The sequence below is a fragment of the Adiantum capillus-veneris genome, chromosome 7 (assembly GCF_014529385.1).
Source record: "Adiantum capillus-veneris isolate H3 chromosome 7, ASM1452938v2, whole genome shotgun sequence".
Classification (NCBI taxonomy): Eukaryota; Viridiplantae; Streptophyta; class Polypodiopsida; order Polypodiales; family Pteridaceae; genus Adiantum; species Adiantum capillus-veneris.
Genome location: NC_140937.1, coordinates 138,587,081 through 138,604,799, shown reverse-complemented (window position 1 = coordinate 138,604,799; position 17,719 = coordinate 138,587,081). Strand labels below are relative to the sequence as shown.

General features: G+C 42.0%; 1 protein-coding gene across 4 annotated transcripts; it reads left to right on the top strand.

The window, feature by feature from the left end:
* Positions 1 to 15,659: 15,659 nt before the first annotated feature.
* Positions 15,660 to 16,880, top strand: LOC147454690 (remorin-like). Of its 4 annotated transcripts, none has more exons than XM_086517404.1 (5): positions 15,660 to 15,903; positions 15,975 to 16,070; positions 16,147 to 16,237; positions 16,364 to 16,445; positions 16,522 to 16,880. In XM_086517404.1, exons 1-5 carry the CDS (start codon positions 15,810 to 15,812, stop codon positions 16,717 to 16,719), a joined length of 561 nt encoding a protein of 186 aa, XP_086373530.1. In that variant the 5' UTR covers positions 15,660 to 15,809; the 3' UTR covers positions 16,720 to 16,880. The 4 variants fall into 4 exon arrangements, with proteins under 4 accessions (XP_086373530.1, XP_086373531.1, XP_086373528.1 ...); XM_086517405.1 differs by having other exon boundaries at positions 15,664 to 15,903; positions 16,150 to 16,237; XM_086517402.1 differs by having other exon boundaries at positions 15,664 to 15,903; positions 15,972 to 16,070.
* Positions 16,881 to 17,719: the final 839 nt, after the last annotated feature.

Genomic DNA, 17,719 nt, shown 5'->3' with positions numbered 1-17,719 from the left:
ATTTGCACAGTATCTTAGAACATCATTGCAATAAGCCACTATGGCTCTGTAAATGGTTGTAGTGGGAACTCCCCTTATGGGTCATGCAAGAACTAATGAGCTTCACTCATTTACAAAAGTAAAGTGGTTGTAAAAAGAGGGACCTCAATTTTTGGCACCTTAAACTCAAAAGAATATATTAAATACCAACTCCACAAGAGAGGTTCCGTGGAGTTTGGGGCTAGATTTAGGCCTTTCTCTTGCAGATTCTCTTCTCTACTCTCTTATGCTATGGTTATTTGCTGTGTCCTCTCTAATATAGTCTCCATCTCTTACACATCTCTTACACTCTCTTACAAGCATGTCTATGTCAATTCTATGTTTACTATGTGTGTGTGTGTGTGTGTGTGTGTGTGTGTGTGTGTGTGTGTGTGTGTGATAGTCTAGGTGAGTGTGTGTGCTTGGAAATTGGAAGAAGAGGTGGACAGGTTGATGGTGATTGCTTGAAAGCTTGTCTTGAATATTTTAAGTGGTCGATCTCCCCCTCTTCAGCAATAGTGGTATCAGAGCCTCAGGTTCGAGGAAAAATCGGCATCAGATTTCAATGTTCCCCTAATTAACAATATCCCAATTGCAATTCATTCACCTTGCAATTCAAGGATTCAAGGACTCGTGAAATTTAAAGTATAATTGATCGAATTTGCAAGAAAAACTCGACTGTTAATTGGTGGCTCATAACTCGACTAATTTCCAATTAACTCGATTGATTTCCAATTCGGCTTCATAACGACCCAAAATATGGTATGTCGAGTGTTCACCTTCAATTCTAATGCATAATTATTGCGGATTGTAAAAGCAAGAAGAAAGCATAAAAGCTTGGACAGTCGGAAGATTTTTGACTTCGAGCAAGCAATTGTTTTATCATGATGAACGACATCGGAAAGCTCAATTAAAGAGGAAGGAAAGAAGGATCGAAGAAGAGAGGAGGAAATTCAAGCTTGTCACGAAAATTATAAGATAGAAGGAAGGATGGAAAGAGCCATCGAAACCATTGGAGAACTGCCATAATTCTCCTGCTTGAAAGCCTCAAGTTCAATATTCCCTCTTGCCTTGTGCTTCCTCGATTCAATCACAGTATATCCACAAATTTTGGCCATCCGGCTCACCCCTACTGTGGGAAGGGCTGCCTAGCAGCGATTTCAACTCTAACTCCGGCCGTGGGAAGGACCGCCAACCCATGTTGTCGACCTCCACGGAAAGGCTCGCAGCTGCTGCCAATACTGACGCCTAGGCCTACTGGGTAAAAGTTGTCACTCCCTTGCGGTCCAAAGCTTACCCTGCACGGCACCCTGAACCTCCCTCTGTACTCGCGCGCTGCTCGCAACTTTCCAGCACGCCATGCAGGCTATTAAAAGCCTTTACACACCTCTTTTAAACCAAAAAGTTGAGGTTTAAAGTTTTGGCCGCCCACTGCAAAAAAAAAAAAAAAAGAGCTACAAGCCATCTACAATTCAAACCTTGGCCATTCATTGTTCCTACTCGGCCGCCCACAGCAGTCTACCTTTCACTTTGGCCGCCCTTGGCACTACCCAATTCAATTGGCTTCCCCACTGCATCATACGGTCCTATTTTAAAGTAAACCTTCAAATCCATTTAACCCAAACCTCTAAAGGCTTTCCAATTCCATTGTGGACATTCAACTTAAGTATTAAGTTGGCTCCTTTTATTAAGGACTCGGATACCCTTCTATAATCGTTTGGTTGGTCTCCAATTCCAATTCGATTGACTCCTTTGGCCGCACAAGCTTTCTATTTCGCTGTTCAAAGGGGAATATTGGCCGTTCATTCTTCGCCGAATATCTTCGACAACCTTTGGGGTGAAAGTTAAAAATTACCACTATTTTTTTGGATAAGGAGACCGCACGCTACAAAATTCAACCGGCTCGGTAACGCACCATCAAACCGTCTACTTCTCTGGAAATTTCCTAACGCATCGCCCTTCCGGACTGGACGCCACCGCTATTTCTCAGCTAAGTACATTACATTTCTGTTATTTATTTTATTTTATTCCACATATTGCATCTGTGAATATCACCAAATAGCCTTTCAAGCATTACCATTTAATTATTTATTTAAATAATAATAATAATAAGAAATATAGTTTAAAAAATAAAAAAAAACACGCAATCATGGGGGTAATGTAAGGACATGGGTCCTATGGGCAAGGCCACCGGCACGACCGAACAGTGTGTATGCTAGGGGGAGGCTATAAGATAGTATGGTTGGGTGGAGACTAGCACACCCATTACCACCGCCCTTTCAGTGGCGTTTGGAGATGAGGGCTTCACGGAGTCCTCTAAGCTACACCATGTAGCTATGAATTTTCAAAAGTCCGCCAGGCAATGGTGGTCTAGCCTGCGAGAAAACGGCGAAGCTCCACAAACATGGAAAGATTTAAGAGCTTCCATTATGGAGCAGTTTTTGGCTATCGATGCCAAAGACAAAGTACTCACTGAATGGAGATGCTTGAAGCTCTCTCCCTACAAATCTATTCACAATATGTAGACAAGTTTTGGGATTTACATCTCAAAGCCACTGTCTTCAAAAAGATGGATTTTGGAGAGAAAAATGCAAAAATTTTGTGCGGGTTTAACAGAGGATATGGCGGAGTATGTTAACTCCCAAAGGCCATGCACCATATTTGCGGTCATACACCATACCATGGTGACTTCACAAACCAATTTACAATGGGTTTACAACAAGGGTCTAAGAGAAATCTTAAGCCCATGGAAAACAAGGACCGTAATGAGCTTAAGGGGAAGGACAATGTCCAAAAGTCTCCCAAAGGCAATGCCAACAACAACAAATCTAAGGAGAAGGGAGTTTATAAAGGCAAAAATAAACTCTCTCCTGAAGAGCTAGAGTGTTATCGGAAAGATAACCGTTGTTTCAAGTGCAGGGAGCAAGGGCATGCCTATCGTGCTCGCCACCACCAAGAATACGCGTAATGAGCCTCCTAGAGCTACCTTGGTCAAAATTCAAGAAGAGGATGCTCATCACAAAGGATCTCCTCTATTCTATGCTTGGGGAAAGGTAAGGAAACATAATGCTTTTATTCTCTTTGACCTTGGTTCTACTCACAATTTCATATCCACAGAGTTGGCCACCAAGCTAGGCATCCAAGCCTATGAGATGGTACCTACTGATGGTGCTTTCAAGGGGCAAGAAGCCTCAGTCACTCCCTTCATCAAAACTCCATGTCCCAAGCTATGTGGACAATGAGGATTTCTTTAGCCCTCCTCTCAAGCGTGCAAGGATGTAATCCTAGGGGCACCATGGTTTGATCACATGGCTGCCAATGTCAAATTACTTGAAAGGCAAATCTACTTTAGGTTCAGGGAAAAATATATGTACATAGATGCTAAGTATTACCATACCTCTTGTACATAAGCAAGATTTTAATAAGTCAATAAAGAGCTCTATTTTCGTGTACATGATTTTTGTTAAAGATCCTCAAAATGAATCTAATGCTTTAGCAAAAGAAAATATAAATAATCAAAAGGAATTAGAGTTATCCAATTTCCTCAAGGGGTTTCAAGATGTTTTTATTGATGATATCCCTTATGAACTACCTCCAAAATGAGGCAATGACGACCATGCAATTGAACTTCGTCCAAGAAGTTCACCGCCTAATAAACCTCCTATAGAGTTTCCCAAGCTCAACAAGATGAGATTATGCGGCAAGTGAATGATTTAGTTGAGAAGGGCATGGTTAGGCCTAGCTCATCTCCCTTTCGTGCACCAGTGTTATTAGTGCAAAAGAAAGATGGCACATATTGTATATGTGTCGACTATAGTGCACTAAATAGGATCACTATCAAGAATAGGTTTCCCGTTGCATGGGTAGAAGACCTATTTGATAAGCTACAAGGGTCGACCGGCTACTTCAGTAGGATTGACCTAAAAATTGGCTACCATCAAATAAGGATAGTTGATCAAGATATTGTAAAGACCGTATTTTGCACTACGTTTGGTCTTTATGAGTACATTCTCATGCCTTTTGGCTTGACCAATGCACCAGCCACACTTAATCGCTTGATGAAGAAGCTATTCAAGACTCACCGAACCTTTATCAGAGTGTTCTTTGATGATATATTCACCTACTCTAATTCACTAGACGAACAGAAGCAACACCTCCGGGTAATATTTCAAGTTTTATGAGAGAATAAACTTTATATTAATCATAAGAAAAGTGAATTTTTCTTACTAGAGATTCAATATTTAGGTCACATTATCTCTCAAGATGGTATCCAAATGGATCCATCAAAGCTAGAGGTAATAAAAGAATGGCCTAATCCAAGGAATCTACATGAACTAAGAAGCTTTATAGGTATGTGTGCATATTGTAGACGGTTCATAGAAAAGTTATCACAAATTGCAGGACCATTACATGCCCTAACAAAGAAAAAAATTATGTATATATGGTCCACCAAGGAGAACAATGCTTTTGAAAATCTTAAATAAAAGCTTATCTCTCAACTTGTGCTTACACTGCAGGATCTCGCAAAGCCATTTGAGGTCCAATACAACGCCTGTGGTGATTGCCGTGGAGTTGTTTTGCTCCAAGAAGGGCACGCCATAGCCTATGAAAGTCGAAGGCTTGACCCTGTTGAGAAAGCTCTAGGCATATATGAGAAGGAACTCTTAGCAGTTCTACATGCTCTAGACTCGTGGAAGCACTATTTATTGGGGACTTCTTTCATTGTGCGGACGGATCACCAAAGCCTTAAGTACTTCATGATGCAGACCAAGCTCTCCAACAAACAAATGAGGTGGGCAAATTTCCTTTTGCAATTTCATTTTCATATTGCTCACATTGCTGGCAAGCATAATCAAGTAGCAGATGCACTCTCAAGATGACCGAGAGTGAATGCGGTTTCCATAGCAACTCACAATGATCTATCTTCTATGATAGATGAGTACGCTATTGATCCCAATTTTATAGATGTGATTTTAGCCCTTGCACTAGGAAAGAGGAAGAACCATTTACGTACAAGATGGTTATCTTCTCTATGGCAATAGACTATGCGTTACTAACTCACTATGTGAGAAAGTAATGTATGAATATCATGCTCCTCCTTATGCGGGGCATAGAGGGATTCAGTCTACCCTAAAAGGGATAGAAACGTATTTCTACTGGCCTGCCATGAAAGCAAACATACAAGAGTATGTCTCAAAATGTGTGGTATGCCAAAAGACGAAGTTTGATAGAGGGAAGGAACTTGGATTGCTTCAACCTTTGCCAATTTCTAATTCACCATGGGAGAGCATATCCATGTATTTTATCTTTGGATTGACCAAGTCTATCCATGGGAATACAGGAATAAAGACAATAGTAGACAGGTTTAGCAAACAAGCACATTTTATACCTGTCAAAAAGACTATCAAATCCCATCAAATGGCAACCCTCTTTATATCACAAATCTTCAAGTACCACGTATTTCCAATGTCCATAGTGTTGGATAGAGATCCTATAATGACCATAAATTTTTGGAAGGGTCTCTTTGAGAATATAGGTACAAGGATGAACTTCTCTTCTGCCTATCATCCCCAAACGGATGGCCAAGTGAAATAGCTAACCTAACCATTCTTGATTTACTAAAAGCTTACGTCACAAAAGTAGATCAAAAGTCCCAACGGAAGAAGTACTTACCCTTAGTGGAGTATGCTTACAATAACACTATAAATACTTCCACGGGAAAAGCACCTTTTGAGGTGATAGAGGGAAGATTAAAAGTCCCTTGCTACTCAAGGTACATGGGAAGATCTTCGATGCAGATGAATCTAGCCGAGACCTGCAAGAACCTTTCCAAAAGATTAAGGAACGGGGGATTCACTAGTAGTAATAGGGGGATGCCACCTGTGTGCAACAAAATTGCCTTTTTAACCCCTACATACGGGACCCTCCTATGTAAATTCTATCCATTTGGCCTTAGAAAACCCCCCTATTGTACACTCAAGTGATACCATACCGTAACCCTTAGTGAATCCCCCGTGGATTAAGGATGCTATATCCATCTCTCAGCAAAGGAAAAAGGTTGTTGTTGATAATCACAAAAGAGCCCTAGCCTTTAAACAAAATGATTGGGTCTTGCTTAAGTTTCCCAAGGCTCGATTAAGGCACACAATGGGCAAGAATCCTACGGGACACCAAAAGTACTATGCTAAGTTAGCAAAAAGGTACTATGGTCCCTTTCAGATTATTAGACCAATCAATGAGATGGCCTATCAACTCAAGTTGCCTAGTCATTGGCTCATACACAATGCTTTCCATGTGAGACTAAAGCCTTACAAAGGAGACCCACCTCAAGAACCAATTATTGAAGACCTCGGAGATTGAGGACCAAGAAGAGGTGCTGCACCCGCACCCCGAGTCCATTCTCCGACATGAAGACAAGGTATTACGAGGTGGTAAGACTATCCAATGATATCTTATCAAGTATAAAAATAATCCTTTTGAAGATGCTAGATGGATGCAAGGCATACAATTAAAGGATAACCTAAAGCTTGTAAATGCTTACAATGATTCCCTAGAGTAAGCAAATGTAAATATGTATAAATAAACAAAGTTTTTATCTTATAAGACTATCTTTTTCTTTATTGTGCGCACATGTTAATGAGTATGCATGCTTAGGATCATGTTTGTGGAGACGACGTCTCCCGAACACCAAGTAGAACTTGTCACTCTACTATGGAAGATTGATATGGACTAATGTGCAGACATGCTTGCAGCATCTAACGCTCTCAAGCACCAAATGGACTAGTCATCCATTCTAGAACGATGTCGTAGGGTAAAATAGGCGTCCTCTACCCACTAGCAAACGCACTAATGACTAGGATTTATCTTCTCTATCTCATAGTCGAGGACGACTATGATTTCAAGAGAGAGGTATGTCATGAAAACTGATTTTAATACTCCCAAATGATTATCTCATGTTAAACTGATCATTTAATATGGGGAAGTACCAGGGGAGTAAAAACCAGAATATTGGTAAAGCTACCAGTTTGATCTCTGTCAGGGATCCAAAGGAGAGAAAATAGGGATCCAAAGGGGAGAAAATATTGGTAAAGCTACTAGACCGATCTCTGTCAGGGATCCAAAGGAGAGAAAATAGGGATCCAAAGGGGGGCAGTCTGCAAAATAGAAATGAGCTTCAATGGGGCTTAAAAGACCTAAGGTTTAGCTCCATTAAGACTTCCATAGGCTAAGGTTCCTAAGTTTTTATTCAATTGTCCAAAGGCCATTATAGGGAAAAATTGGATGGTCATGGGAAGACTAAAAAGTCTTCCCACATCCCTAGGAAGGAGCGGGCGAGCCCAGATTGTAGAGGATAAGAGAGAAACACACACACACATACACACACACACACTCAAAGGCTCCCCCTTTACACAAAGGGAATACTAGACACATGTCAAGCTCCCAGGTCAGTTGCCCCCAACCTTCCCTCAAATCCTATTGAGGATGGTCATAGAGGTGGACCAATGAGAATTAGGCTAGAGTAAACTTATTCTAATCAATTGAAAAATGCATGATAAAAGAACCAATAGAAATTAAGCTCCCTAGAAGACTATTGGACAGTCTACCAAGGGGTCCAATGAGCATTCAGCAGCCCAATGGCTTGCCTCCAATGATAGTTTAATTGAATTTTTTAGTTACCTAAAGCTCTCACAAAAGGGGAACACATGTCAGAAGGCTAGCAATTATACTTCTAATTTTTGATTGGCTAAGCTTTACAGGGGCCAATGGGATGCCAGCATGAGCAATTAGCAAGAGGGGTTGACCAAGATGAGAGAGAAGGTTGTTTTTTTACTCTAAATCATTGCACACAAACTCATGTGTGAAGTAAAGAAGACTATCTCCTTCTCAAGCTTTAATAGAAAGCTCATCATCTACTCCAAGCTTGTGAGAAGGGAGGTCTACACCAACAACTCTTGGCTTTGTGATGCAAATCCAATCAAGAGCCAAGCTCCAGTGCATGCTCATCTCCTCTACCATGCTAATTACTAAGCTATGCTAAGCTATTAAGAGTGATTATGTGAGGAGAAATACTTCTTTTTCGTAAGATACCTCTTCTTCCTCTCAATCTATCCTCCCTGCTAGCTCTCACCATTTTTGAAGGTGTGTGAGGTCTTGGGACTGAGGCTTGGGACACTAGGTGTGATTTTCAAGCATAATTTGGTGCATGAAGCTTCCATCTTCATTGCACCAACGAGTTTTGTCAAGGAACATAAGAATTGTATTGTACAAAAGTCTCCTTCGATGGGAGAAGCTATAATACAAAGCCTTTATGGAGGGGGGACCGGCTCCATGTAAATCCGGTCCTCAATTGTTGTCAATTGTTCTATTTCTCTCTCTTTTCAAGTGTTGTCAATGCCAAATTAGCTAGATGTAAATTGCTATGTTTCTTTCTCAATTAAGTACTCTCTCTATGCTCGTTAGTAGCTTGTTCTTAATGAAATTCTCACTATGTTATCAATTTCCACTACACACAAATTCCTAGTTCATTAAATGTTACATCGGATATGGTCGAGAGGTTATGATATGAGTTGAGCTCTTTCTATAATCAATATACATCAATATAGATTCTCTATTTATTCTATCTATTCTGGAAACTCTGTCAATTTTTTGTTTGTCAATCTATTTCGCTCTCTTGTGTCGCGTCACGCACACACACACACACACACACACACACACACACACACACACAAGCACTGTGCTGACTAGTCGATAGGTCTCTCTCTCTCTCTCTCTCTCTCTCTCTCTCTCTCTCTCTCTCTCTCTCTCTCTCTCTCTCTCTCTCTCTCTCTCCGCGGGCCCCCGGAGTATGGAGTGTGCCTCTCATCACACACACACACACACACACACACACACACACACACACACACACACAAATAATGCTTTGTGTGTGTGCCTCTCATCACACACACACAAATAATGCTTTGTGTCGCTTATCTTGCACGCATGGCTGTTCTCTACGCCCATTATGGGCAGTACACACAATTCTTCTTGCACCCAGATTAGGAAGCACACACACAATTTTTTGCACCGCTCATAGCCTTCTAGTCACGTTATGCACGATGCGTGGCATGCCTCTCTGTCGTCCATTTTTTTAAGGTGCATAAAGAGTAGAGAGGCATGTTGTGCAATTGTCAAAGAGCACAACAAAGAAAACAAATTCATGTAAGAGGAGCCTAGATAGATTTGTAGCCGATTGGAAGCTATGAGCTGTTGAAAATGGTCAAAAATTTAGGGCTCGCACGTAGGGGATATTTTTAGTGCCATTTTGTGGTTGTGTGCAAGATGCCTCTTTTTTATCCTATCCTTGCCTTGCTTTGCTAAAGACTAGAGTCCACTACAAAAATAGTTACTTTTCGGCTAGCTATTCTAGAAGACTGCCTTTAACATCGGGATGGCCGTGCAATTGTGATTGTGATTGAGAGTGCGATCGTGCTTATGATTGCAAGTGTGATTGGAATTGGGAGTGAGAGTAAGACGCGATTGAGAGTGAGATAGCTCGGATGTGGTCGAAAGGTTATGATACGAGCTGAGCTCTTTTTGTATTCAATATACATCAATAAAATGATTCTCTTTTTATTCTATCTATTCTACGCACTCTCTCAATTTTTTGTTTGTTAATCGATTTCACTCTCTTGTGTCGCGTCCTGACACATATACACAAAAGCATTGTGTTTCCCAGTTGATAGGTATCTCTCTCTCTCTCTCTCTCTCTCTCTCTCTCTCTCTCTCTCTCTCTCTCTCTCTCTCTCTCTCTCTCTCTCTCCAGATAATGGAGTGTGTCTCTCATGAGTGCACACACACACAATGCTTTGTGCCGCTTATCATGCATGCATGGTTGCTCTCTGAGGGGTCTCTGAGTGTGCCTCTCATGAGTGCACACACACACACAATGCTTTGTGCCGCTTATCATGCATGCATGGTTGCTCTCTGCGCCCATTATGGGCAGCACACAAGATTCTTCTTGCACCTATTAAGTAGCACACACAATTTTTTGTGTTGCTTGCAGCCTTTGGGTCACGTATTGACAAGAAGCAGTTGCACGATGCGTGGCATGCCTCTCTACACTCCATGATTTTGAGGTGCATAAAGAGAAGAAATTAGGCATGCCACCCAATTGTCAAAGAGCACAATAAATCAAAAAAATTCATGTGAGACAAGCCCAGACAGATTTGGAGCCGATTGGGAGTATGAGCTGTTGAAAATGGCCAAAAATTTAGGGCTCGCACGTAGGGGATATTTTTAGTGCCATTTTGTGGTTGTGTACAAGACACCTTTTTGTAGTCCTATTCTTGCCTTGCTTTGCTAAAGACTAGAGTCGACTACAAAAATAGCCACTTTTCAGCTAGCTATTCTAGCAGACGGCCTTCAACATCAAGACGACCATGCAATTGTGATTGAGAGTGCGATCATGATTATGATTGTAAGTGTGATTGGAATTGGGAGTGAGAGTGAGACGCGATTGAGAGTGAGATAGCTTGGATATGGTCGAGAGGTTATGATACGAGATGAGCTCTTTCTGTAATCAATATACATCAATAGAGATTCTCTATCTATTCTATCTATTCTGCGTACTCTGTCAATTGTCTGTTTGTTAATCGATTTCGCTCTCCTGTGTTGAGTCACACACACACACACACAAAACCAATGTTCCGGCCAGTCAATCTCTCTCTCTCTCTCTCTCTCTCTCTCTCTCTCTCTCTCTCTCTCTCTCTCTCTCTCTCTCTCTCTCTCTCTCTCTCTCTCTCTCTCTCTCTCTATGAGAATGGATTGTGCCTCTCATGAGTACACACACACACACACACACACACAATGCTTTGTGCCGCTTATCGTGCACGCATGGCTTCTCTCTGCGCCCATTATGGGCAGCACACACGATTCTTCTTTCGCCCGTATTAGGCATCGCACATATTTTTTTGCGTAGCTTGCAGCCTTCGGGTCACGTATTAACGAGAAGCCATTGCACAACGTGTGGTATGCCTCTCTGCTCTCCATTTTTTTAAGGTGCATAAAGAGCAGAGAGGCATGAGACGCAATTGTCAAAGAGCGCAACAAAGAAAACAAATTCATGTGAGACTAGCCAAAACAAAATTGGAGCTGATTGGGAGCTACGAGCTGTTTAAAATGGCCAAAAATTTAGGGCTCGCACGTAGGGGATATTTTTAGTGCCATTATGTGGTTGTTTGCGAGACGCCTCGTTTCGATCCTATCCCTGTCTTGGTTTGATAAAGACTAGAGTCGGCTACAAGAATAGCCACTTTTTAGCTAGCTATTCTAGAAGACGTCCTTTAACATCATGACGGCCATGTAGTTGTGATTGTGATTGAGAGTGCGATCGTGATTATGATTGCAAGTGTGATTGGAATTGGGAGTGAGAGTGAGATAGCTCGGATGTGGCCAAGAGGTTATGATACGAGCCGAGCTCTTTCTGTAATCAATATACATCAATATAGATTCTCTATTTATTCTATCTATTCTGTATACTCTGTCAATTGTCTGTTTGTCAATCTATTTCGCTCTCTTGTGTTGTGTCGCGTCACACACACACACACACACACACAAAAGCAATGTGCTCTCTCTCTCTCTCTCTCTCTCTCTCTCTCTCTCTCTCTCTCTATATATATATATATATATATATATATATATACCCCTCTGGAGAATTATGGAGTGTGCCTCTCATGAGTGCATACACACACACGCGCACACACACACAAAAAAATGCTTTGTGTTTCTTATCCTGCACGCATGACTGCTCTCTGCACCCATCACGGGTAGCAGACACGATTCTCCTTGCGCCCGTATTAGGCAGCAAGCACAATTTTTTCTGCCGCTTGTAGCCTTCGAGTCACGTATTAACGAGAAGCAGATGCACAACGCATGGCATGCCTCTCTACTCTACTTTTTTTTTAAGGTGCATAAAGAAAAGAAATAGAAGAAATAGATGATAAAGAAAATGATTATTATTATTCAATGCTAGAAATCCTGAAGTTGAATTGTGCAGAGAAAATATATAACGACGCTCGTAGTGAGACGCTCCAACATGAAAAACCACGGCATCGCTATAAGCGTCGCTATGTTACTTGTAACATAGAAACGCTCATAGCGACGCCTATAGCGACGCCGCCAAGGCTAAAAAAATAACCGAGAGCGTCCGAAAACTCAGATCTCAGATCTGAGTTTTTGGTGCGCGCTCAAGCAAGCAAGGTAACGCTCACCCTCTCTCTCTCTCTCTCTCTTTCTTTTCCACACACACACGAGGAGAAGAAGGAGAGCCAGGTATGCTCCTTCCCTCTCCTCACTCTCATGTTCGATCCCTTCCCCTCTTTCTCTCTCCCTCTCTCTCTCTCTCTCTCTCTCTCTCTCACACACACACACACACACACACACACACACACGCATTGTGTTTTTGAGAGAGAGAGAGAGAGAGAGAGAGAGAGAGAGAGAGAGCACGAGCATAAACAAAAAATGCACACACACATGCATAAACAAAGAATGTGCACACACATTGAGAGAGGAAAAGAGAGAGAGAGCATGCATAAACCAAAAACGTACACACATATGCATAAACAAAGAATACACACACACATTGAGAGAGGAAAAAGCGTTTTACTCAAGATTGTGCAATCATGGCAAAATTTGAACAGTCTAGTCGACGACGGTCCTCTGATGCAGATCCTGTGGTGGCAGAACTCACTTACTTCGGCACTCTACAAGAGATTTTGAGGATCGATTATAGAGGATTTTTTGTCGACTTGTTCGACATGCAATGGTTCAAGATAATCATGGAGGGTCGCAACGCTACTATGCATAGAGGAGAGTCTGGTTTTCTTGAGGTGGATTCAACTAAGAAATGGACTGACCTAAGAGACACTTTCGTACTACCCGAGCATTCTCAACAAGTAAGTATGTAAATAGTTAACATTCTCAAGTTGAATAGAAGAAGAACGCTTTCTGTTTTGCTGCTAGCCTTTGAACATTCCAAAGCTACAAGCACCTTCAAGTTCTTGTATGATTCTCCATTTTGTAAAATCTCTGGCTCTCTAAGTATTTGCGTCATTGTATTTATATGCGTCATCGCGTCATTGTATTTAATGGTCTTTGCATCCACTCCAGGTACGTATGCTCTAGGTATGTTCTCATAAGCAGAGACGACGAGCACCTCCTCCTCTCTCTCTCTCTCTCTCTCTATCTATCTATCTACTTGTCCATGTTTTCTACTCCATTCATTCAATATTAAGTTTAAATGTTCGTGTGTTTAATGCAGGTATGGATGATGAGGAGTTTCTTTCTTCTTTGTCACCCCAGCAGAGACAATGGTACGTGGAGTGTCATCGCTCTGGCGCACCATCGCACTTCCTACTCCATCCTTATCTCCCTCTGTTTCGGAGTCCTCACTGCGCTCCGAAGCTTCTGTGTTTACAAGACGATCTTCACACTCGTCTAGGCACCGGCGCTCTAGTGGTGGCAGTGGCAGTTGTTGTGGGGGTGCCACCACCGATGCTTCGATACCACATCGTATTTGACAAGGCTCTTTACCCTCCCCTTCTTTGCCCGTCCCGACACCAGCCATGGCATCGCCATCGACACAAGGTTTTGCATGGCTGACTGTCGTTTCCCGCAGCTACACACCGCTAGCTACTCCTCCAGGAGTCACTCCAGTTGGACACTCCTCGCTTTGGGGCTCAGACTCCAGTGGAGACACATGGCGTCCGTACCCCCGTTGACACGCCGCTAGAGACCCCTGTCGAGACACCCAGGTTCACGCGTTAGCGGCGAGAGAACTTGTCTTACTCCGTCGACTTCAGCGGCGGCATCATCTTGGATGATGAAGACAAGAAGGTGATTTCGCGCATGCATGGTCTTTGCTCTCAGGAGTTTAGACACTACATACTAAACACCTGGAGTGAAGTACCGAATGAATTAAAAGACAGAGTCATCAACATGCTTCATGACGAGTTTCCCATTCCAACACGGGATGACCGCTTCAATGAAGATGTGATGAAGGTTCGAATGCGAGAATACTGCAAGCATAAGCATTCCGAAGTGCAAAAAGCAATCAAGCATGGGTGGAGCAGACCAGATTGGTTGGCCAAAGAAGATTGGAAGCATGCGAAGAAAGAAGCGTGCGAGAATTCCGACAAGTGGAAGCAACAAAAGGAGGCAGTCAAAGCGCGAGTAGAGGCAGGGAGCTCACACCACTTGGGGAGCGGCGGGTGGGCATCATTTGAGGCCGATTTTGTAAGTGTTTTCGCATCTATGTTTGATAGTTTAGGGTTTATGGGATTTGAAATTTTAACATAATGGATTCTTTGTATGTTTTGACAGTGGTCGTTTACAGGACGTGATCCCACACCGTACGAGCGTGAGTACACAGGCAGGAAGGGCATAAACGCCCTTATAGACATCCTGAGTTCTCGCGGCGACATGGTTAGTATTAAGGTTTATTCTTTTCTATTTATTGTATTGTTTTATAAATATCGCTATACGTTTATACTTACAAAAAGCTATCTTTTTTTTTTTTTTTGCAGAATCCAACAGACACGTCGCTTCGACGCGATGAGACGTCTGATTAGACAATGTTAGTTTAGCATTTAGTTTCTTTTTGTCATAGATTATGTATCATGAGACGACTTTTATACGTCTTTTTGAAAACCATATATATTTTTTAAATAGTGACAATGGTTTGTAACTATTACATTTGCAAAGATTAACAATCAAGTGATTTTGCCTATGTGTACAATTGTCATTGATTTACTTTCATCAATTCAGGCTTGTCATTTTTGTATCTTTATTTTGCAAACAACAATACGTACTATGGATGATGGACTTAATGATTATATTGTCTTGTGGGTGACTATTTTGGGTCTATATTTACCTTTGCACTTTTTTTCAAAGGTAAATAGACAAATGAAACATTCAATATGGTTGATGGGTGGTAAGGCCTGTCACCAAAAAAATTTCATCTCTGGCGTCACTATGACCGTCGCTATATTAAGCTCTGCAGCGTCGCTATTGATGGCCCTGCAGCGTCGCTATATAGCGATGTTTATAGCGACTGGCATAGCGACGCTTATAGCGACGTCCCCATATCGACGCTCATAGCGACACCGGGGGTTATAAAAACCCAGTGTATTTCCGTCGCTAAAAGCGTCACAAGAGCACACAATCTCTTGTAGTGTAATTAGGCCCAATTCAAATGAACCCGACAGCAGCAACCATGGCGTTCACGTGCCTCCAGCTTGCATGTTCACAAGAGACGGAGGGAGAGTTACTTGTAAGCTGTGAGCTTGGTTGTGCGAGCCTTGCGATCAAAGCTTGAGCCCTCTCGCCCGCGAATGGCCCTGAAAACTACCCAGTAGAGGTAAATTTGCGGGGGGGTCGCCCATGAAATGGCGGGTCCGGAAATGTGATTTCCCCTAATGGATTCATGCCAGCGTGGTCAGCGCATGGCTGCCGCCGCCTCTTCTGAACCTGGCCTTATATACACTTTGGGCCAGATCTTTATTCAAAGAAATGATAAATTAATTTTTTTATGATTAGTCCTAACAAGATCCAAATCCTTTTGCATTTTGGAAAGTACTAAATAGTTATGGTAGGTCAAAATATAGCAAGTGCTGTACTTGCTGCTCCCGACCCATCATCGTCCTCTCCCGTCTCTTGCTCACAAACACAATTCTCTCTCTCTCTCTCTCTGCGCCTGCCACCCGCTAGCTGTAGATACAACCCATTTCTAGATTTCGCTCATCAAGCTTTCCATGGCAGCTGCAGTAGAAGAGGAGCAGACACTTCCTCCTGCACCTGCCCCTCTTGCAGAAGAGCCCACATACAAAACCTTAACTCCCTCTGCTGGTATTACTCAGTAGTTTTAAATGCAAACTGGAGATATGGGTTGCTTACAATTGAGGTTGTTCATGCAGAAGAGACTCAGCCACATTCTGAAACGACGGAAGCAACCTCGGCCAGCTCGAGCTCCGGCTTAGCTGCCGGGGAGAGGCTGGGGAAATCCACCGATAGAGGTATGGATGCGTCGTCATGTACATGCGCATGTTTGTGAGAGAGGGAAACTCTAGGTGTTTGATGTGTTATGAACAGCAGATGAAGCTCTAGCAAAGCTTAATCAAGACAGGACAGTGTCTCACATTCGAGCATGGGAGGAGATGGAGAAGGCGAAGGCTGCTAACAAGTACATATAATCGCCCCCATGCCGCAATAATAATTCTTTGAAGGACACATCATGCGAGCTTATGTTGATGATGCTTCAAGTTCTACCTTCTTCCTGTTGATTGAATCCTTCACTTGTATTGTGCAGATATAACAAGACAATTGCCAAAATTAATGGATGGGAGAATGCAGAGAAGGCCGCCGCAGAAGCAAGCCTCAAAAAGAAAGAAGTATGCTATTGAATTTCCTATGCCCAACATCAGCAAATATAGAATGCTTACACTTGATTATCATTTTTGATCCTAGGAAGCTCTTGAGAAGAAAAGAGCAGCATTTGTGGAGAAGATGAAGAATAAGATAGCCGCGGTGCATAGGTCGGCAGAGGAGCAACGGGCCATGGCGGAAGCGACAAGAGGAGAGGAATTTGTGAAGGTAGAGGAATTAGCTGCCAAGTATAGAGCACATGGAAAAGCTCCCAAAACGTTCCTGTGCTTTAGGACTTAAAAACATTTAGATAGGCTTAGAGCTTATGATATATGTGGTATCCCGACTTCAAGAGATGATCAGCTCTGGAATTGGAAGGGAGGTGAGTACCAAGCTCCTTTCATGCATCTTGCTTGCTAAGGGTAAAAGAGATACATTAAGTCAATTTGTGAAGTCATCTATGTCCTACTTTGTGCACAGTTATTGCTTTCTCTCATAATTATCAACTAGATGTCTTGTGCATACTAAACTTTTTTATCACTTTATTGTAATTATTTTTTGTTAAATTTTGTTTTTTCTTTATTAAAGACTCTCCCCCCAACTTTGTATCAAAACCGAATTACTGATGTTTTTGTACAATATTAAATGTTCCATATTCAATCAAGTTTATTTTCTTTTGAGAGTACTGTAGCACCCCTTTATTTTTTTATTTTTTTTATTTTTTTATTTTGAGGGGGGGGGGGGGGGGGGGGGTAATAACATGCCTTCAAAAATAGGGGTATTTTACTCCATGAAATTCATTTTATTTTAAACCATTTTTCTTACTAAGGGGGTTTTTAATTAAAAATTAGAAAAAATCTGTAAGATTTAACAGAGAAAAGGGGGTCATTTTACTGTCGCACTACGTGTGGGTACACAGCTTTGTTTTAATACCACTTTGGCGGTGCTATGTGGATATTCTTATAACAACCCTTGACTAACAATAGCATAATGAATTCTTTAGTCCATATCACCATCTTGTGTAATGGCACATGCCTTCAAGGTGCAAATGTACATGATTGCATTTAGAAAGATGCAGTCTCTACATCTGCCGAAAACAGCCCAAGTTGGGCATATCCCGCTGTAATCACTACATTTTAAGAGAATATATCATGGACATCCTCGAGCACTTTTTGTGCTTCATGAAGTGCACCACATTTGGCATATATATCGACCAAGGCAGTGCCAAGCTCGACGCTTTCTCTCAACAACCGTTGACTAACAATATCATTGTGAATTGCTTTGCCCATATAAGCATTTT